The sequence below is a fragment of the Ailuropoda melanoleuca genome, chromosome 2 (assembly GCF_002007445.2).
Source record: "Ailuropoda melanoleuca isolate Jingjing chromosome 2, ASM200744v2, whole genome shotgun sequence".
Classification (NCBI taxonomy): Eukaryota; Metazoa; Chordata; class Mammalia; order Carnivora; family Ursidae; genus Ailuropoda; species Ailuropoda melanoleuca.
This window is the reverse complement of record NC_048219.1, coordinates 69,262,532-69,285,406: the sequence shown is the minus strand read 5'-3', so window position 1 is coordinate 69,285,406 and position 22,875 is coordinate 69,262,532. Positions and strand designations below refer to the sequence as shown.

Genomic DNA, 22,875 nt, shown 5'->3' with positions numbered 1-22,875 from the left:
ATTTAAAACACTAAAATTGCCAAAGTGTCCAAGTCACTAATCAAATTATGATCCACCCATGCACCAAAATGCTATGTAGTCATTAAAAAGAATGATGTAACTCTAATATACTAATATGAAATTACTAATAACTTTAAATATACTAATATGAAACAATTTCTGATATATTCTGAGTGAAGAAAACATGGTTTAGAAAAATATATGGAATATGCTAGCATCGTGTGTGTCTGTGCATGTCACCGTGTGTGTGCTTTTCATGAATATAGGCATATTTATGTTTGTAAATTCAGACAGTCTTGAGAAGGGCACACAAAAAGTGGCAATAGTGATTATCTTCAGACAGGAGAACTAAATGGCTGGAGGTGGGGTTAGGTGGGGATTCATTATCTTTTGGTTTATTTTCTATGTGCTTATGTTACCAATTCAAAGACTACATATAGGGGCGCCTGGGTGGCTCATTTGGTTGAGCGTCCAACTCTTGATCTCAGCTCAGGTCTTGATCTCAGGGTTATGAGTTCAAGCCTCATGTTGCGCTCCATGCTGGGTGTGAAGCCTACCTGAAATAAATAAATAAATTTAAAAAATGTATAGTATTAAAAAACAAAAGACAAAGAAAAAATAAATACAAAATTTTTAAAGAACCTGGAATTAACTCCCATCTATAAAGGCAGAAGAGAAAGAATGAGAGAGAATTAGATTTGAGGCCTGGGTGCAGCAGGAGCTTGGAGCTCCCCTGTTACCCATACTTGTCTACATCTTCCTTGTCTTATTTTGTGAAGCCTTTTACCTTTAGTTTAAATATTTACACATCTATGGTTTACCAAGGTAGGGTTTTTGTTATGCCATACGTTCTCATATTTTCCAGTTTCTCTGCTTGGAATAGATGCATTATATTCTATTAAATATTCAAAATGTGTAAGTCATGAGAAGTGGAAGAACGTTCAGTAGGAGTGATTTTTTTTCAGGAGTCTAGAACTAGAGCATTTGCAGCGTGCAAAACGCATGCACATACATTATCTATCACTTGATCCTTTGCACAGGAGCTCCATGTGATTCTTGCTATTCTCAGCTTTGTCTGAGATCTAAAATTAGAACTAGGCTAACATTACATTTCACTTGATTACAAGTCTGACCGAGGATTTTAATCACCCCGGAGCCACACCGAAAACGATTCTCCCCAAAATCCTCTCTGAGCTGGTAAACACTAACTTTGGGCATGTCAGCTTCTGCATCCACTGGCAGTGGTAAGTAGTTTTCAAAAACATTTCTTCCCCATTCTTCACATAAAAAGAGATTGCTGATGATGACTTTACTGTGTCTGAATTTGCTGAAATGTACAACTGAATTTGGAATTGAATTTAAAAGTCTCCTGTGGGGTTTCATAGTCATGCGTGTAATTGTTTTCCTCTGGAATATTGATTTCTCCCAAAGTTTAGAAGCGTTTTTTTGTTTGTTTGTTTTTGGATTTGTTTGTTTGTTTCTTTTTTTTCTTTTGCCTTCGGAAAGCAGACTCTCCTGGGTATGTCCTTGCCAAACTATGTGCTTATCTGTTATGGTAATAATCAAAGTAGAGAACATAATTCTATGCTGGAGGTAGAAATACATGTATCATTATTGATTTGTTTTCCTCAAAGGGAAATTGGTCGCTGTTGTAGGAAAGCTGCTGGCTGAATGAAGTTCAATGGCAAACTGAGGAACCCAATGTGCATGTGAATGGTTATATATGTTTAAAAAATACACATTTACATGTAGATACTTGGGATATTTTGAAATGTTTTATTATGTGATAAACACTTCAAACTTGCTAAAGTCTGAGACAATAAATTATAGGTTGATGGTGATGTCCCCAGGGGTTTGGATTATCAGCCTGTGAATCCAAGGTTTCTTGATGGCAAAAAGATCTTACAGTCTGTTTCTGTGGAAACTGCATGCTTTGCTTAAAAACCTTTCTCAATTTTCTGCATATTGGCAATTATATATCTATCCTGACATTTTAAACATTTTTGTCCCCTGTAATAGAGTTATTCTTCTATCCCTCTCTGTCTTTGTCTTTCTTACACGCTGCATACTTTTAAGGAAATCAATAACATAGAGGAGGTTAATAATGAAAAGCAATATTCTCTACCCCATTTCTCTCTATCACTCTAGAAGTAAGCATTTTCACCATTTCAGGATTTAGTTTTTGGTGGTTATTTCCATAGTTCCTGTTTTGTTCTGGTTTTTTTCAAAGGTGGTTTTTATTTCTTATCAACTTTAGGCATTATCTATGGAACTTCATTATGAAAGATGATGCTTAAGTTCACTTACACCTCCATAGAGTTGTATCCTTCTTTTTAGTTTCCCCTTTGATTACCTTTATAACTTGAAACAAATGCTTCAATCTCTAGTTCTCGTTCCATAAAATAGAGACCGTGTCTACAACTCCCCACTCTGAAGATGTGGCTATTGGTTTTCTTTCCTTCCACCTTTCCATTTCCTTCTTCCACGTTCTGTTAAAGTATTTATTTTTATATTTTCAAGATGTATTATACTTACTACATTCCATTTTTAGCTTTTTTATAGGTTGATTTATTTCAAAAGTTGATTTCCATCACTCAAAAAAGAAACTTTGTGCCTTTAGCAGTCACTTCCTCTTTCTCCCTCTGGAAAGCCCCCGGATATCACTAATCTACCTTTATTGTTTTCTGTTTCTACCTATTCTGGACTTTTCATATAAATGGGATCATACATGGCCTTTTGTGTCTGGCTTCTTTCACTTAGCACACTTTGATTCAAAGTTCACCCGTGTAGCATGTATTGGTACTTACTCCTTTTTATGGCTGAGAAATATCCCATTGTGTGGCTATACCACATTTTGTTTATCCGATCGTCAGTTGACAGCCGGTTCTTTCCACTTCTTGGCTATTGTGAATAATGCTACTTCAGCACGGAGGTAGAAGTTTTTGTGTGAACATGTGTTTTCATTTCTGTTGGGCATAAATCCAGGCGTGGATCTTTTTCTATTTTATACTTTCTCGTTTTTCCTATTTTTCTGCTAGGCATGCCTCTTATAAACAATACACAGGATTTTGTTTTTCATTTAATTGGACGATCTTTGTGTACTAACTTGCAGCATTTAGTAATCAGGAAAGTATAAATTTGCAACCAGAGTGAGATTTTATGCAGCAGTGTGTAGGTAAGGGTGTACATCAACGGGGACCCTTTTACAGTTCTAGTAGAGTATAAATGGGCACAATCGCTTTGGAAAACAATTTGGCTCTACCTTATAAATTTGAACATTCACATATATTATGATCCAGCAGTTCTAGTCCTAGGTACGGACCCGATAGAAGCAATCCCACTTAAGCACCATGAAGATAAGGACAAGAATTTTAGAAACAATATTGCTCATAATGGCAAAACTCTGGTACCCAAACATCCATATTCATTGGGACAGAAAAACTAAATTATGGCATAGTCATACATTTTGGAGATCGTGTCCATATACGATGTGTTTTACTTTATGGAGCTGTATAATTTCCCATGATATGGATGTACTATAACTTACTGATCAAAGTTATATTGTTTCCAGTCTTTTGCTTTTATGAAAAACATTGCAGTGAATAACTTTATAATATGTAATTTTACAATTGAAAATATTTGCAGTATAAATTCCTACGAGTACGAATGTACATTTGTAGGACTGATGGACATTACCAAGTTTCTCTCCATACAGAACAACCAATTCTACCACCTTCAGGGTCTGAGAGTACCTGTTTCCCTACACTGTTGCAAATTTCACTTCTTTTCCAAACTTTATACCCTTCTTTTTACTTCCTTTGTCTTATAGCCATTCTATAATGTTGAATAGTTTTGACTGTGGACTTCTGTGACTTCCTGAATTAGGGAAGAAATAATTCAATTAACTGTGAGTCAGATTCTTTCACTATTACTAATACAATTTGATGAAAAACCAGTACATTTATTTGTAAGGAAAGAACATTCCATCAAATGGATCTACCATAATTTACATAACCATTCCCCTATCTGTATTGTCCTTTCCTTTTTGAGATTCAGGTCACAGTCCTCAGTATTACACCTGCCCATTTATGATTTATTTTACAAGAGCAAATAATCCCAATATATTGCCACTTAACTGAATTCCAGCCTGTGCATATAGCATCTAGATTAAGTAGATATCCCCAAATGCTGGTCTTAAATGTACATATCCATTATTTAATCATTTTCCTCAACTGGGCATGTAAACTACTTGCAGTTTTCGTTATTAATAATTACATATACCACAGAAAGTAGACTTGGCTTCACTTTCCACCTCTGTCACATACTAGACATGAGACCTTGAACAAATTGCCTATCTTCTTTAAGGCTCAGTTTTCTCATCTGTACATTACAGGCAATAAAAGCACCCATGGCAGGGCTCCTGGGCGGCTCAGTGGGTTAAGTGTTGTCTGCCTTCGGCTCAGGTCATGGTCCCGGGGTCCTGGGACTGAGCCCCAGGTCGAGTTCCCTGCTCAGCGGGGAGCCTGCTTCTCCTTCTGCCCCCACCCCCCGTCCCATCGCACTCATGCTTTCTCTCTCTCTCGCTCTACACTCTTTCTCAAATAAGTAAATAAAATCTTTAAAGAAGAAAAAAGCATCCATGGCATAGTATTTTTATGAGGATTACTAAGTGAGAGATGATATGGTATATAAAATAGTCTTGGGAACATGGAAAATGTTCAATAAATATAGGCTATTATGAACATTTCTGGACTCAGTGACCATTCTGAAACACGTTTTTTTCTCCACTACAATTAGGTCCTTTTTGAGATGGCATCTGTGATTCAGCTATTCAGAACCTAATGAAGTTGGTGACTCTGTGACAATGTGGAGAAATCATGTCAGAAAATGCGGTTTGTACTGGGGCTGTCAATGCTGTGAAGGAAGTTTGGGAAGAAAGAATAAAGAAACACAATGAAGACCTGAAGCGAGAGAAGGAATTTCGACAGAAGTATGCTTTAATGTGTTTGTTATTTTGATTTAGTGAAAATGCAGAACACCATCATTATAGAAGGGAGCACTTATTAAATGCCTTAGTGTTGAATTTGATTTTTTTATTTACTGAAAACTCAAAATATAACTAAAGGGTACACCCAATTCAATTAGGTGTGGCTACGTGATGGTGGCCACAAAAAATACAAGTGTCCGTATGTGAAAATAATCATTATCTTCAGGCCCTCATAAAGAGTCTGTTCAACGTTCCTAAGTTTGATTAGTATCATTTAGTCCCCTTTTCAGTGATTGCTTGTTCAACATTATATCCCTAGGTACTAAAGCACCATCTGGCAATAGAAGGTCCTAGAGATTTGTACCTATTTGAATAGCCGTGAGTTTCAGCCAGGGTCCCTGTGGGTCACCTGATGCCTTGATTTGGGCTCTACTTAAATAGTTTGGCTCTCATTTCCTCTGCCTTCTTGATAGCTACCTATTTTCCCGAATGGATGTCTCCAAAGCATTCTACTAATCTTACAAGAAGAGCCACTTTCCTCACAGATCCCTACGATTCTCATTCACCAGGTCTCTTTCTAAATATTAAATTGTCTTCTGTCTTGCAACATATGTAAATGTTGGGCCATTCATAATGCTATATGTCAATTATATCTCAGTGGAAAAAATGCTCCTGTGTCAATTAGCAAGTACTATAAAATTCAACTAAAACTGACTTAAGGAATGGAGAAGTCCTGAGGCAAGGCAATCCTGAAGCCTGAATAGCTTTAAAGACTCAGTTTCTTTTTATCACCTTCTACTGCTAATCTCAGCGTGTCAGTGTGGTCCTCAGGTTCTCCTCTGTCAGTGTCACGGGATGACTGGTCCACTTCCAGGCATCACAGCCAGGCATCATTCTGTTATCAGAGGAGTGGAGACTATTTCTTTTTCTTCAAGAATGAGGAAGCCTTTCTGAGGTGCATTAGCAATCCTCCCCTTCACCTCTCATTGACCAGAACTGGCTCATTTGTACTCCCTTAATCCAGTCCCCTTCTGGGGGAACGAGACTATATGATTGGATTAAACAAATTAAGATTTATACCTGGGTTACTTGGGGGAGCTATAAGTACTTGAAAATAACAGCTAAACAGCTATTCTCCCAGTGAAGAATAGGGGGACAGGTTCTTGATCAGCAATTATTTTGTGTCTGATTTCTGTAAAAACAAAAATCTGGATGGGGAGGGGCCATTCTTTCCAACCAAAGCCAATAAGAAGGATAATGATGCTGACAATGATGAGGGTAGCAGCCATTTATTGTGCACTTACTGTTTACTAGACACTCTGCTAAGTGCTTTCTTTGTACTATCTCATTTAATCCTTTCAACACATCAAAACAGAGTCACCTGTTGAGGATTAGATTGCATTATGAGAGAAGGAAAACCAAAATAATGTTTTTTTTTTAAATTTTTCAAAAATATTTATTTGAGAGAGAGAAAGAGAGGGGAGGGGGGCGAGGGGCAGAGGGAGATGGAGAAAGAGAATCCCAAGCAGACTCCCCGCTGAGGGGCTTGATCTCATGATTCTACGATCATGACCTGAGCCAAAAATAAGATTCAGATGCTTTTTTTTTTTTTAAGATTTTATTTATTCAGAGAGAAAGGCTTGGGGGGGCATTTTTAAAGCTCTTTCAGAGAAAAATATGCAGCCAAGGATCCTTTATCCAGCAAGGCTGTCATTCAGAAGATGGAGAAATAAAGACGTTCCAGAATCGCCAATCATTAACCAATTTCGTAACCACGAAACCAGCCCTACAGGAGATATTAAGGGGGGTTCTATAAAGGTAAAAAGGCCCCAAGACTGATACAGAGCAGAAAGTCACAACCAATACAAACAAAGACTTTACTGGCAACATGGCATCATTAAAATCATATCTCTCAGTATGCAGTCTCAACGTGAACGGCTTGAATGCTCCCATAAAACGCCACAGGGTTGCAGGTTGGATAAAAAGACATGATCCATCCATTTGCTGTCTACAAGAGACTCATTTTTAACCCAAAGATGCATTCAGACTTAGAGTAAGGGGATGGAGTACCATCTTCCACGCAAATGGACCTCAAAAGAAAGCTGGAGTAGCAATTCTCATATCAGATAGACTGGATTTTAAACTAGAGGCCATAGAGAGAGATACAGAAGGGCACTATATTATTCTTAAAGGAAGTATTCAACAAGTGGATATGACAATTATTAATATATATGCCCCCAACAGGGGAGCAGCAAGATACACAAGCCAACTCTTAACCAAAATAAAGAGACATATAGATAAGAACACAGTAATAGTAGGGGACCTCAACACCCCACTATCAGAAATAGACAGAACACCCTGGCAAAAACTAAGCAAAGAATCAAAGGCTTTGAATGCCATACTCGACGAGTTGGACCTCATAGATATATATAGAACACTACACCCCAGAACCAAAGAATACTCATTCTATTCAAATGCCCATGGAACATTCTCAAGAATAGATCATGCTCTGGGACACAAAACAGGTCTCAGCCAATACCAAAAGATTGAAATTATCCCCTGCATATTCTCAGACCACAACGCTCTGAAATTGGAACTCAACCACAAGGAAAAACCTGGAAGAAACTCAAACACTTGGAGGCTAAGAACCATCCTGCTCAAGAATGACTCGATAAACCAGGAAATCAAAAAACAAATTAAACAATTTATGGAGACCAACGAGAATGAATACACAACGGTCCAAAACCTATGGGATACTGCAAAGGCAGTCCTAAGGGGGAAATACATAGCCATCCAAGCCTCACTCAAAAGAATAGAAAAATCTAAAATGCAGTTTCTATATTCTCACCTCAAGAAACTGGAACAGCAACAGAGGGACAGGCCTAACCCACTGACAAGGAAGGAGTTGACCAAGATTAGAGCAGAAATCAATGAATTAGAGACCAGAACCACAGTAGAGCAGATCAACAGGACTAGAAGCTGGTTCTTTGAGAGAATCCATAAAATTGATAGACCACTGGCAAAACTTGTCCAAAAACAAAGAGAAAGGACTGAGATTATTAAAATTATGACTGAAAAGGGAGAGGTCACGACCAGCACCATTGAAATTGCAAGGATTATTAGAAACTTTTATCAACAGCTATATGCCAAAAAACTAAACAATCTGGAAGAGATGGAGGCCTTCCTGGAAACCTATAAACTACCAAGACTGAAACAGGAAGAAATAGATTTCTTAAATAGGCCAATTAACTATGAAGAAATTGAGTCAGTGATAAACAACCTTCCAAATAATAAAACTCCAGGCCCAGACGGTTTTCCTGGGGAATTCTACCAAACATTCAAAGAAGAAATAATACCTATTCTCCTAAAGCTATTTCAAAAAATAGAAACAGAAGGAAAGCTACCAAACTCATTCTATGAGGCTAATATTACCTTGATCCCCAAACCAGGCAAAGACCCCCTCAAAAAGGAGAATTACAGACCGATTTCTCTAATGAATATGGATGCCAAAATCCTCAACAAGATCCTTGCTAATAGAATCCAACAGTACATTAAAAGGATTATCCATCATGACCAAGTGGGATTCATACCTGGGATGCAAGCATGGTTCAACACTCGCAAATCAATCAATGTGATACATCATATCAACAAGAAAAGACTCAAGAACCATATGATCCTCTCAATTGATGCAGAAAAAGCATTTGACAAAATACAGCATCCTTTCCTGATTAAAACCCTTCAGAGTGTAGGAATAGAGGGTACATTTCTCAATCTCATAAAAGCCATCTATGAAAAGCCTACTGCAAGCATTATTCTCAATGGGGAAAAGCTGGAAGCCTTTCCCTTAAGATCAGGAACACGACAAGGATGCCCACTCTCGCCACTATTATTCAACATAGTACTAGAAGTCCTTGCAACAGCAATCAGAAGACAAAAAGGGATCAAAGGTATCCAAATCGGCAAAGAAGAAGTCAAACTGTCTCTCTTTGCAGATGACATGATACTCTATATGGAAAACCCAAAGGAATCCACTCCCAAACTATTAGAAGTTATAGAACAATTCAGTAAGGTGGCAGGATACAAAATCAATGCCCAGAAATCAGTTGCATTTCTATACACGAATAACGAGACTGAAGAAAGAGAAATTAGGGAATCCATCCCATTTACAATAACACCAAAAACCATACGTTACCTTGGAATTAACTTAACCAGAGACGTAAAGGACCTATATCCTAGAAACTATAGATCACTTTTGAAAGATATTGAGGAAGACATAAAAAGATGGAAAAATATTCCATGCTCATGGATTGGAAGAATTAACATAGTTAAAATGTCCATACTACCCAGAGCAATCTACACTTTCAATGCTATCCCGATCAAAATACCGAGGACATTTTTCAAAGAACTGGAACAAATAGTCCTTAAATTTGTATGGAACCAGAAAAGGCCCCGAATCTCCAAGGAACTGTTGAAAAGGAAAAACAAAGCTGGGGGCATCACAATGCCGGATTTCGAGCTGTACTACAAAGCTGTGATCACAAAGACAGCATGGTACTGGCACAAAAACAGACACATCGACCAATGGAACAGAATAGAGAACCCAGAAATGGACCCTCGGCTCTTTGGGCAACTAATCTTTGATAAAGCAGGAAAAAACATCCGGTGGAAAAAAGACAGTCTCTTCAATAAATGGTGCTGGGAAAATTGGACAGCTACATGCAAAAGAATGAAACTTGACCACTCTCTCACACCATACACAAAAATAAACTCCAAATGGATGAAAGACCTCAATGTGAGACAGGAATCCATCAAAATTCTAGAGGAGAACATAGGCAACAACTTCTATGACATCGGCCAGAGCAACCTTTTTCACGACACATCTCCAAAGGCAAGAGAAATAAAAGATAAAATGAACTTATGGGACTTTATCAGGATAAAGAGCTTCTGCACAGCCAAGGAAACAGTCAAAAAAACTAAGAGACAGCCCACGGAATGGGAGAATATATTTGCAAAGGACACCACAGATAAAGGACTGGTATCCAAGATCTACAAAGAACTTCTCAAACTCAATACACGAGAAACAAATAAACAAATCATAAAATGGGCAGAAGATATGAACAGACACTTTTCCAATGAAGACATACAAATGGCTAACAGACACATGAAAAAATGTTCAAAATCATTAGCCATCAGGGAAATTCAAATCAAAACCACACTGAGATACCACCTTACGCCAGTTAGAATGGCAAAGATAGACAAGGCAAGAAACAACAATTGTTGGAGAGGATGTGGAGAAAGGGGATCCCTCCTACATTGTTGGTGGGAATGCAAGTTGGTACAGCCACTCTGGAAAACAGTGTGGAGGTCCCTTAAAAAGTTAAAAATTGAACTACCCTATGACCCAGCCATTGCACTACTGGGTGTTTACCCCAAAGATACAGACGTAGTGAAGAGAAGGGCCATATGCACCCCAATGTTCATAGCAGCATTGTCTACAATAGCTAAATCGTGGAAGGAGCTGAGATGCCCCTCAACAGATGACTGGATAAAGAAGTTGTGGTCCATATATACAATGGAGTATTACTCAGCTATAAGAAAGAACGAATTCTCAACATTTGCTGCAAAATGGACGGCACTGGAGCAGATAATGCTAAGTGAAATAAGTCAAACAGAGAAAGACAATTATCATATGATTTCTCTCATCTATGGATCATAAGAACTAGGNAGAACTAGGATGATCGGTAGGGGAAGAAAGGGATAAAGAAAGGGGGGGGTAATCAGAAGGGGGAATGAAGCATGAGAGACTATGGACTATGAGAAACAAACTGAGGACTTCAGAGGGGAGGGTGTGGGGGAATGGTATAGACTGGTGATGGGTAGTATTGCATGGTGCACTGGGTGTTATACGCAACTAAGGAAGCATCGAACTTTATATCGGAATCCGGGGATGTACTGTAAGGTGACTAACATAATATAACAAAAAATCATTTAAAGCCAAAAAAAAAAAAAAAAGAAAAGCAGTTAAAGATGTGGGAAGACTTGCTTAGATGTTCAAGAAAATTAAGCAAATGAATAAAGGTAATTTTTATTTATTTTTTAAGATTTTATCTTTAGGGGTGCCTAGGTGGCTCAGTGGGTTACACTGACTCTTGATTTTGGCTCAGGTCATCATCTCAAGCTCCGTGTAGGACTCCATACTGGGTGTGGAGCCTGCTTAAGATTTTCTCTCTCTTGGGGCGCCTGGGTGGCACAGCGGTTAAGCATCTGCCTTCGGCTCAGGGCATGATCCTGGCGTTCTGGGATCGAGCCCCACATCAGGCTCCTCTGCTATGAGCCTGCTTCTTCCTCTCCCACTCCCCCTGCTTGTGTTCCCTCTCTTGCTGGCTGTCTCTTATCTCTGTAAATAAATAAATAAAATCTTTAAAAAAAAAGATTTTATTTATTCATTTGACAGAGAGCAAGCAGCACAAGCAGGGGGAGCAGCAGAGGATGAGGGAGAAGCAGGCTCTCCACCGAGCAGGGAGCCTGATGGCCCGATGCAGGGCTCAAACCCAGTCCCCCAAGATCAAGACCTAAGTCAAAGGCAGACACTTAACTGACTGAGCCACCCAGTGCCCCAAAATAATATTTTCTAAACAAGATATGTTAAATTCTTTGGTGTATTTGATCTGGGGCTGGAATAGCACTCCACTGAGTCAGGTACTCAGGCTTTTATCTTGTTGCTCAACTGTGCATGGCTTCCATTCCTAAAGTCACTAATGGCCCCAAATAGATAAGGCAACTGCAGCCAACATATTGATCCTCGCTAGCAGGAAGTTGCACTCCTACTTCTGCTAACAGCCCATTGCTATGATCCATATCTAACTACAAGGGAGGATAGCTAAATGCAGTCTGTGCCCAGTTAAATTTAGAGGATCTGTTATTCAGGAAGAAGAGAAGTAACAGACTCTGCCACACAGGACCGTTCATTCTCCCTTTTAAAGATGGAAAACCTGAGGCATAGGCCTAAGTAACCTGTCAAAGATCATGCTGCTAATAAATGTGGAACTGGTATTCAAACCTAAGCAATCCGATTCAGGAAGCATGCTGTTCCGCTCAGGGCTTTCCCTAGATTGGCCCTTAAAGCCACTCTTACGAAACCTATTATGTTTGTATTCTACAATTATGATAAACTTGACTCTAGAGTACTCCTTATAAATCCTATCCCTTTTTTAAACAGTGGGCGGGAATCCTGCCTTGCTTCTTAACTCATGAACCTCACCTGTTACATATGTTTAGTTAAGAACCATTTAATTGAGGGGCGCCTGGGTGGCACAACGGTTAAGCGTCTGCCTTCGGCTCAGGGCGTGATCCTGGTGTTATGGGATCGAGCCCCACATCAGGCTCCTCTGCTACGAGCCTGCTTCTTCCTCTCCCACTCCCCCTGCTTGTGTTCCCTCTCTCGCTGGCTGTCTCTATCTCTGTCAAATAAATAAATAAAATCTTAAAAAAAAAAAAAAAAGAACCATTTAATTGGGGCACCTGGGTAGCTCAGTCAGTTGGGTGTCCGACTCTTGCTTTCAGCTCAGGTCATGATCTTAGGGTCAGGCGATCCAGCCCCTCATCAACAACTCTGCTTGAGATTCCCTCTCTCCCTCTGCCCTCCCCTGCCCCTCCTACGCATGTGCTCTCTCTCTCAAATAAATAAGTAAAATCTTTAAAAAGAAAAGAATAATTTCAGCAGCTTCAAGTCCTCTCTGTACAAAATAGGGAAGGGATAAAAAGGTTAAGGATGTAAACTAATGCTGCTTCTCTCAGCTAAAGGTGGCTAAAGATTTAGTTCAAAAAACCTGAAGTTTAAACAGAAATTGACTTCATTGTCTTTTGATGCCAAGCTGTCTTGAAGAAATCAAGCACTTGGGTAAGAGTTGGTGTGGCAAAATCTGGGAAAGTCTTTAGACTGTAAATAAAAGGGTTTCATAGGAGGTACAAAATTTCTATTTACAATTGAAAGAACATTAAGCTTAGACTAAGTAGTGGATGAATTATAGAATACTAGAGCTGGAAGAGACTTTAGACATTATTTAACCCAAACCCCATTTTAATAGGCAAGGCTCACAGAGGTGGTATGAGTTGCCCACAGTCACCGAGTTAAGTGATACATTCTGGACTTAGGTCATAGAAATTCAGATCTAGAAAGAATTTAGGAATCATTATAGAGATGGAAAAAGACTAGTTGAATAATAGTCTCACTGTAAACTCATTAAGGACAGAGGTTTTGCATGCACAATGTGCTGCATAGCATTGGGCATATAATGGTTGCTTGATGAATTCTTTAAGTAAAAGTTTAGGGAATAAGACATCTAATTGCACTTGTCATTAAATCTTGTTCTGAAATACATAGATCTTTTAGGCAAGTAACTATTCAAATTAATTAAACCTATGTTCTTTGATAACTTCTTCTATTTTTTATCACATATCATTCTAAGAGGCTAAAATTGCAAAGATTTCAATTCTAAACTTATTCTTTCTCATTTCTCATACATTAAAAATTTTCTAGTATAGAAATAAAAAACTTTTGCAATCTTTTACTAGTCATTTTCATAGCTTGATATTATTCTTATGTATGTTTGTAAGAAACTAAAAATCAATAGGAATGTGTTTCAGAATGACAAAGATTTTATGCATTTTTATATCTGAAAAATGAAATTTGAATAAAATTGGAATGTAATCATATATAACTTAACTCTGAAGTTGAACTTATTTGCAAGTCATGATACAGTTATTAACTATGGATTAGATGTCTAATAAATGCAAGTCAAAAGGACCGTGAGATACCACTTCACGCTCACTAGAATGGCTATGATCCAAACCGTGGACAATAACAAAAGTAGGCAAGGATGTGGAGAAATCAGAAGCCTCATGTGCTGCTGGAGGGAAGGCAAAATTGTACAAACAATTTGGACACAGTTTAGCAGTTCTTAAAAAAAAAAAAGTTAAAAATAGAGTTACAATAGGATGCAGCAATTCTGCTCCTAGGACTATACCCAAGATAACGGAAAACATATGTCTACATAAAAACTTGTTCACAGATGTTCATAGTAGCATTATTCATAATAGCCAATAAGTGGGATTAACCCAAAAGTCCATCAGCTGATGAACAGATAAACAAAATGTGGTATATTCACGCAGTGGAAGATTCTTCTTCTATAAAAAGGAATATAGTAGGGAACATGTTACAGCATGGGTGAACTCTGAATAAACTTATGCTATGTGGAAAGACCACATATTGTATAATCCCATATAAAGTGTTCAGAATAGGCAAATCCCCAGAGATAGAAAGTAGATTAGTGGTTGCCAGGAGCTGGGAAAGGGAGGAATGGGGAGTGATTGCTAATGGGTGTGGTTTTTTTATTTTTTAAAGTTTTTATTTTAATTCCAGTTAGTTAACATACATTGTTGTATTAGTTTTCAGTGTACAATAGTGATTTAACAGTTCCTTACAACACCTGGTGCTCATCACAAGCTTACTCCTTAATCCCCATCACCTATTTAACCCATCCCCCAACCACCTCTCCTCTTGTAACCATCAGTTTGTTCTCTATAATTAAGAGTCTGTTTCTTGGTTTGCTTCTCTCTCTCTTTCCCCCTCACCCCGTGCACATTTGTGTTGTTTCTTAGATTCCACATGAGTGAAATCATATGGTATTTCTTTCTCTGACTTATTTTGCTTAGCATAATATCCTCTAGTTCCATCCACATTGCTGCAAATGGCATGATTTCATTCTTTTTTATAGCTGAGTAATATTCCATATATGTATACATACACATATATATGCATCTGTATATATACATACATGTATATATGTGTATACATACACCACATCTTTATCCATTCATCTGTTGATGGACACTTAGGCTGTTTCCAAAATTTGGCTTTTGTAGATAATGCTGCCCTTTGGATTGGTATTTTTGTATTTCTTGGGTAAAAACTTAGTGGAGCAATTGCTGGGTTGTAGGGTAGTTCTATTTTTAACTTTTTGAGGAACCTCCATACTGTTTTCTAGAGTGGCTGCACCAGTTTGCATTGGGTATGGAGTTTTGTGAATGATGAAAATGTTTTGGATCAGATAGTGGTGATAGTTGAGCAACTCTGTGAATATATCCAAAACCATTGAATTGTATACTTTAAAAGGATTAATTTTGTGGTATTCTATTAGTTAAAAAATCTATGGAGAGTTATGACATGTTTCAAAACTTAAATATAGGGCATTTATGATACTAATCATATTTATAATTTTTACAAAACAAATTCTTTTCTGATTTCCAGATACTATTGATCAAATGGTTGTTTTTGATGGATCACTTTTTGTACAAAAGTGAATGCTACCTATGTATGTCATTCCTGGTGAACTAAAATGTTGTCTGATCTCTTAGGCTAGTGCGGATTTGGGAAGAACGAGTCAGCTTAACCAAGCTAAGAGAAAAGGTCATCAGAGAAGATGGAAGAGTCATTTTGAAGATAGAAAACGAAGAATGGAAGGTAAGCTTCATAGAAGTAATATTTTATTTTTTATATTTTGTGTTTTGTGGGACAGTTGAGAAAATGATTCTGAGACTGTGTGATTAAGTCCGCAAAAGTTAAAAATTCTAATTTTAATAATACACCAAATGAATTTGGGGAACATGAATAACTGAAAAGAAATGTAACTTCACATTTTTTTTTTTGGTAAAAACTCAATCAATTTGCTTCAACTCTGCCTAAAGTTGAGTCATTTGCAATTTTTCTCCTACTAATCCTACTAGTAAACAACTTCTCATTTTCCATAAAAAAGATGACCATCTGCCTAACAAATATCATATAGCTTTTCCAAAACAAGTGCCCAGCTTGAAGTCCACAAAATGCAATAGGATGTTCATTTTTTTGAGGTCTACTATCTGATTCATGTTCTTTCTCATAAACATACACACACACACAGTTGCTTAATTACATTAGGCATACTCTAATTTTTATAAGGGTATCTATACCTTGGGTCAGTGTTTTCATGCATGTAGGTATAGCTAGCTAGTGGGTTATTTTCTCTTTGGGCTATTTTTGGTCCAAAGGGAAAAGGCATAGAGTTTAGGAAGGTGGAAACTCTTAAAATCTTTAAATAAAAATCTGTAAAAAACTTTTATAAAATATTTCATAATATAAGGCAAAGAGAATTACTGATTAAAATGGTTTTTCGTTTCTCTAGCACCATATTCTCATTTTCAACTGCATATGAACTCTAAAACAACCTAATACAACAATATCTTTAGGACATTGTTCTATTGGTGTGCACTATTGACCAAAATACGTTATCTTTGTTAATTCTGATTGGGATTTGAAGGTTTAGTAACCCTATTCCCAAAGTAAAGTTCTTAAAACTTGGAAGTAACCACAAAGCACTTGGAAATGTAACCCATTAAGGAAAAAAAAATATTCCTAAATTCTTTTGCAAATCAAGTAATAGCTCTACAATTATACTTCTGTGTGACATGATACTAAAATAATTTAAGTAATATAGTAATTCTGTCACTTCTTTTACTTGAGTTTAGACCCTCCCTTCTTCTCTACTGAAGCTGAATCAGCTACAGGAATGGCAACTTCATAGAACTGGTTTATTGAAAATTCCTGAATTCATTGGAAGATTCCAGAACCTCGCTGTATTAGATTTATCTCGAAACACAATTTCAGAGATACCTCGAGGAATTGGTAAGGAAGATCGCTTTTATGCCCGTGTTTTTTACTGAGAATTTCTTTGATACATGGAATAATGACCTCATATTTACATAGCCCTGAGTCTTGAGAAAATTGTAGACATCTAAATTGAAGTTTCCAGAGGATCCACATTTCTGGGATTTACGGAAGTGATTCAGTATAAGATTTCAAGGCAAGAAAAGTCTCTTTGGGGATATTGTATAGATTCTGGAAACAATCTCTCTTGTTCAGTTAATCCTCCTTGGAGAGAACAGGTTGAAGGCAAGAAAGAAAGTTAGAGATTCCTTAGATGAGAAAAAAATCCCCAAATGGAAAATTGGCCATGATATAGGAGATAAAACAAGATGGAAAAAAAAACCCCATATTTTTTGCTTATAGCACTGATAAACCTCCTCATCTTTAGAAGGGGCAGGTCACATACTGGGAAAAGGGAAGAACGTGGGAAGTGTGATTTGCCAATACGAAACTAGCAAGTAAGTTATGCTGTAATACTTAATCACTGGAAACATTATTTTATACCCATCTGTTCGCTATTGTGTATTATTTTTTTGTAGGACTGCTCACTAAACTTCAGGAGCTGATTCTTAGTTACAACAAAATCAAGACTGTCCCCAGGGAACTAAGTCATTGTGCCAGCTTGGAGAAGCTGGAACTTGCTGTCAACAGAGACATCTGTGATCTTCCACAAGAGGTCAGAAATATATGTGTCTACGATTTTATTCTCCACCTACTACTGGTTTACTTCTCAACTGTGTGATCACCAAAAATAACACTAAGAAAGAGATGCTATAAATTTTACTTCAGAAAATATTTAGTGATAATCATTTCCTATTATTGTAACACATTTAATTTTAATTAGAGAAATATCTATTTAGCATAAAAGAGACATCTATTATTGTCACAGTACTGACATCATTTGCGATCTCCTTTAAGGCCAGAATAAGAGTCTTACTTATTTGTATTTCCAGAATTGAAGGCACAGCCTAAGTTGTAGTTGTTACTTAATAAATGCTTATTGAATAAATAATTATCATAAAGCACAGACAGTGTGGCGATGGAAAAACTCTTTTGTTTACTAGTTGGTGTTTATAGAGTGATCAGTTTTTGAGATAGAGGTGAAGTGGTAAGAAATGGATTCTTTAGTTTTGGAAAAGTGTTTCTTTGCTAGCGTCTTAGGCCCTGCCAAGTAAAAGCAAAGTAATGGGTTTGCAAAGCCTTCAAACTTTGATTTGGTGAGTTGACTTACTATTAGTAAAACCAAGCTGATCATAGAGATACACTTTCAAACATATTTCAAACATATTTAATGATCTTACAATCAGCAAAGAAAATTTCCAAGGTCTTGACTTTGCAAGATGAAAGTTAAGAAAAATAATAAAACTCAAAACAAAATAGAAAGACTATTCCCTTCTCCCATTCTTCACTATTTTTGGTGAGAATATCACTTTTTTCCCCCACACCAGTAAATATGTCACCAATTATTGTTGCTTTTGCAAGTAAAACATAGTTTCTACATTTATAGCTATCTCATCTTTTAATAGTTCAACTTAATGAAATGTGGGCACTTAATTATGATGAAAATGATGATCACAGGGACAATTTCTTTATATCTACGAGAGCCCCAGTAAATATTTTATTTTGAACTTCTAATTCTTGTGATTTTCTTTCTAGGATTGGTTCTGTCACTAAAAATGCTGTATAAATTTGGGCATATCTATTAACCTATGTTTACCTTAATTTTTTCACATAAGAAATAGGTTTTACTGGAACAAATACTGAGCTCTGACCTTGAGCCTGGGATTATTTCCAAGTATGGCCTCTAAGTTAGCTGTGTAGCCTTGAACTCACCACTTTATATAACGAGGTCTCAATTTTCACATATACAAAATAAAGACTGTTATTATAATAATGTTAATATCTTTCAATATTATACACTCAAAGGGTTCTAGTACGACTGAGAAGTCAGTAACAGGAGGAGACTTGTGTTTCAGCCACTACATTGCACACACAGTATACACACAAACATATTTATGCCAATGTGACAACAATCTTTTTATACTCCATTCTCAACCATTTGAAAATTTTTAAAGTCTGATGACAGATTTTGAAAAAGTGTTTTATTCATGGCTTGAATTCTAAAACTGGACAAACATTACCTACTAAATGGAAACCTCCTGCTTTTTTGCAGTGCCCACAAAACACTGTATTTGTGCTTTTTGTGTGTGTGATGTTAAAGATATGGAACAAATCTTAACATTCCCTGAGACACAAAAAAAACAGAACTTGCCTAGATAAATGGAAAGTTTTTTGGCAAAGTTAACTGAATTCTCACATTTTGAAACTTTTCACTACAGTGTTATATAGAAAGAGTTTAGAAATTTCGTGGCTTTAGGTCCATGAAGACTTGAGAGCCCATCACCCATCATTTCTAGTTACATGGCCTCTCTCAACCATTTTGTCCATGGAATAGAAATAAGATACTCATCTTGTAAAGTTGATGAATAAACTAGAGTTGAAAGCATCAACATGAATACATTGAGACGCTGATATTAAGAGAAAAAAGCAAGTTAAGGGAAGTATAGTATCATAATCTTCAAATAAAAATACTAAATTTTGTTTATGAAAACATATAATAATAATTACAGAGAAATATATAAAAACATATATTTATGTATACTAATGAAAACAAGAAAACATCCTCAGGAATAATAAATACCAAATTCAGGAGAGGGATTCCCTCTGGAAAGGAAGAAGGGAGGAGCACACAGGAGGCAGTCATATCAATATATTTTCTTTAAAAAAAAAAATTATTGGAGAGAGAGAGTGGAGGAAGGGACAGAGGGAGAGAATCCCAAGCAGACTCCCTGCTGAGTGCAGAGCCTGAGGGGGGTGGGGGTGGGCATCTCACGGATCACGACCTGAGCTGAAACCCAGTTGGTCGCTTAGTCCACTGAGCCACCCAGGTGCCCCTTAATATATTTTCTTTCTTAAGCTGAGCACACTGGTGTTTGGGGTATTATTCTTAATAAATTTTTATTGAAGTTTTCATTGGAAAAATGGAATTACCAAACAGTAAATGCTATGACTGAGATAGCACATGTAAAGCATCAGGCACAAAAAAGAAGGTTCAATAAAGATAAGTATTATTTTGAACTTTGGGTTTTCCCATACAAATCTCAAATGCAGGATGAAAGGAAAATACAAACACACACAAGAAGGTTCTATAAACGCTGGAATTTGGGTATTTGGAAGGTAAATTTTCTTTGACTAGACGAACTTCCTGTAAGAGTTTCTCATTTATCTGGAGGTTATTCAGCTTTATTTGTATTTCGAAGTTATTGTGGATGGCTAGGACTAAAAAAGCCCAAGCATAATACGAACATTCCTTGATGTGAAATAACTCTTCCAATGTGAGAGTTCCAGTAGTTTACACTGTGGACATTAATTTTGAAAAACCTTGCTTGCCTCTTCAGCTCAGCAGTTTGTTCAAGCTTACGCACCTTGATTTGAGTATGAACAACTTCACTACAATCCCTCTGGCTGTGTTGAACATGCCTGCTCTTGAATGGCTCGACATGGGAAGCAACAGACTTGAACAACTTCCCAATGCCATAGAAAGGTAAAATATATACTTTTCTGTGCTATTAACCGATGTGTTGAAGCCATCCATAATAAATAAGACAAAACAAAGGGGACCCCCTGCATAATCAATCACAAGAGATCCATGTAGTAGTAAATATGCTCCTTTTTAACAATATTTTCATTTACATAAGTACTAGGGCTTTGGAGAGAAAAACTGGCTGACTTCAACATGTTAACACAAATATGCCACACAATAACAACATTACTTAGTGCATGCCAGGCCCTCTGTGGGCATAAAATGGATGAGGAAACTAATGTAGAGATGTTAGCTAAATTGCTCAAGACCACAGTGTAAGTGTGAAACTAGGCAGCCTGGCCCAGAGTTCATGCTGTTAACCATTAGCATACTTGTCTTGCCCAGCTAGGCATATGAATAATTTCTGATTTTTCTCCTAACACTCTAGTTCAGACTAGATAACATTTATAGCTGTTCCTTATGAAAACCCATGAGAATAGTGAAGCATTCTAAAATATGCCGGCTTCCTTTCTCCCACCACATGCTGAGAAGTGTACTGTAGGGATTCACCCTCCAATGTAGTTTCCCTAATAATCAGGTAATGTGAAGTCAGTTAACTCAACTGGCACACTGGTTAAAGGAGATGTATGAAAGATGACATTGGTTTCATTTTAGCTTAATAAGAACCAGGGTTTTCATATGATATATGATTAACCGCAGAAACCTCTTTTAATTCATCAGAATGCAAAGCCTACATACGTTATGGCTGCAACGGAATCAAATAACATGCCTGCCAGAAACAGTCAGCAATATGAAAAATCTGGGTACGCTTGTTCTCAGCAACAATAAACTGCAAGATATTCCAGCATGCATGGAAGAGATGACCAATCTGAGGTAAAAGCTGTGGACACGGAACTGCCATGTTCCTTTCAGGCTGCAGAACAAAGTAATATTGAGAAATTGTTATTAATAGATTTGAGTTCTCATTCATATGAATGAATACATTTAAAAATGCTTCCAACTTGGAAATTCTACAATTTAAAAGTAGAATTCGTATAATACTGTCCAAAATCATTCAAGAAAGAATCCTTCAAACAAAAGCTGTACTGGGATAGTGAGCTTTCAGGAATGCCCTGGTTTGGTGACATTTTTATGAAAATTGTCTTTAGAACTGCTAACAAACCTCATGTGCAAATAAAAACCAAAGGCATAAAAATAGTGCTTGTGTTCCTTCTAAATGACTACAATGGACAAGGCAATTATGTTAGAGTAAATATGACGTTTTACTACGTTAATTACTCTCAGAACTCCCTCAAGTGTCTCCTTCCAAAATTTAATTTCCTGACAGAGAACAGAAGACATGAGAATTCACGTTAAATGCCACAACTTCCATGACAAATTCATTCATTCATTCATTCATTTACCAATTCAGTGGCTACTGAGTCCTGTACTCGAAATACAGTGATATATGACACAAGTCTATAAAATATGCAGAAACTTCAAGTTCATAGCATTAAATATATGTTTGAGATGCATTGGAATTGCTCTGGGAAGTTAAACTTTACCATATTAAATATATATTAGGGACTAATAGTCACTCTCTAAGCTTTAAAAATAAGTTGTCTAAAAAAAAAATAAGTTGTCTAAAGCTAGTGGTTTTTTTTTCTTCTGGAAAAGAAACTTGGAAGATTCTTAGGATTTATTACATTTCACCAAAATGTTTGGTTATTGAAAGCAGTTTAAAAAAAAAGTAATTTAGTGTATTATCATTTGATCTTTCCCCAGGGAAATTAATGTACACTTCTATGGCATCTATAAAAATACTGTTTTTTGGTGAACTGCTAGGTTTGTCAACTTCAGAGACAACCCATTGAAACTAGAAGTAACACTTCCTCCCAGTGAAAGCACAGATGAAGAAGAGGAACGGGAATTATTTGGCCTTCAGTTTATGCATGCATATATACAGGAGTCCCAGAGAAGAGCAGGTATGACATTTTTATATAACACGTCAAATATTTGGTAGGAATGTGTATATATATAAATTCCTTTATAGATTTCTCATTCTATCTTATCTATCCAATTTTGTCCCTTGGTCAATATTGTGGGAGGAAAAAAGAGTGAAATTCCAATCTGTTCAGTTTTGATAAAGGCTTGGAGAGAAGTTGTAAAGATACTAGAAGTTTTTCACGTGGTGACAAGAAATAAATTTCTTTGGCCAAGTCCTTGAAGCACAGCCAAGTGAACAAAGATGTGATTCTTTTTTTTTGAAAGATTTTATTTATTCATTTGAGAGAGAGCGAGTGGGCACAAGCTGGGGGGTGGGGCAAAGGGACAGGAAGAAGCAGGCTCTCCACTGAGCAGGGAGCCTGATGTGGGGCTCAATCCCAGGACCCTGAGATCATGACCTGAGCCGAAGGCAGATGCTTAACAATCTGAGCCACCAGGTGCCCCTCAAGATGTGATTCTTAAAGTTTCGCTACCTCATTCTATCAGTTTGTCATATATTTCAGTGTACTGATGACCACTACCTTCCCTGTCATTTCCTCTTTTTCTACACTCCACAAA

The 22,875-nt window shown here is 37.0% G+C and overlaps 1 protein-coding gene across 2 annotated transcripts in view; it reads left to right on the top strand.

Annotated features, from left to right (window-relative positions):
• The first annotated feature begins 4,808 nt into the window (after window positions 1-4,808).
• Window positions 4,809-22,875, top strand: part of LRRC39 (leucine rich repeat containing 39) — a 21,134-nt gene continuing 3,067 nt past the window's right edge. Inside the window, exons 1-7 of one of the 2 annotated variants that reach the window (XM_011226925.3) lie at window positions 4,809-4,990; window positions 15,404-15,509; window positions 16,550-16,706; window positions 17,267-17,403; window positions 20,186-20,331; window positions 21,052-21,204; window positions 22,156-22,295. In XM_011226925.3, coding sequence (XP_011225227.1) covers window positions 4,878-4,990; window positions 15,404-15,509; window positions 16,550-16,706; window positions 17,267-17,403; window positions 20,186-20,331; window positions 21,052-21,204; window positions 22,156-22,295 — 952 coding nt within the window. In that variant the 5' untranslated portion in view covers window positions 4,809-4,877. Of the gene's footprint in view, window positions 4,991-15,403; window positions 15,510-16,549; window positions 16,707-17,266; window positions 17,404-20,185; window positions 20,332-21,051; window positions 21,205-22,095; window positions 22,296-22,875 lie in introns of those variants that run through there. The other variant, XM_034653974.1, reaches the window with a different exon arrangement.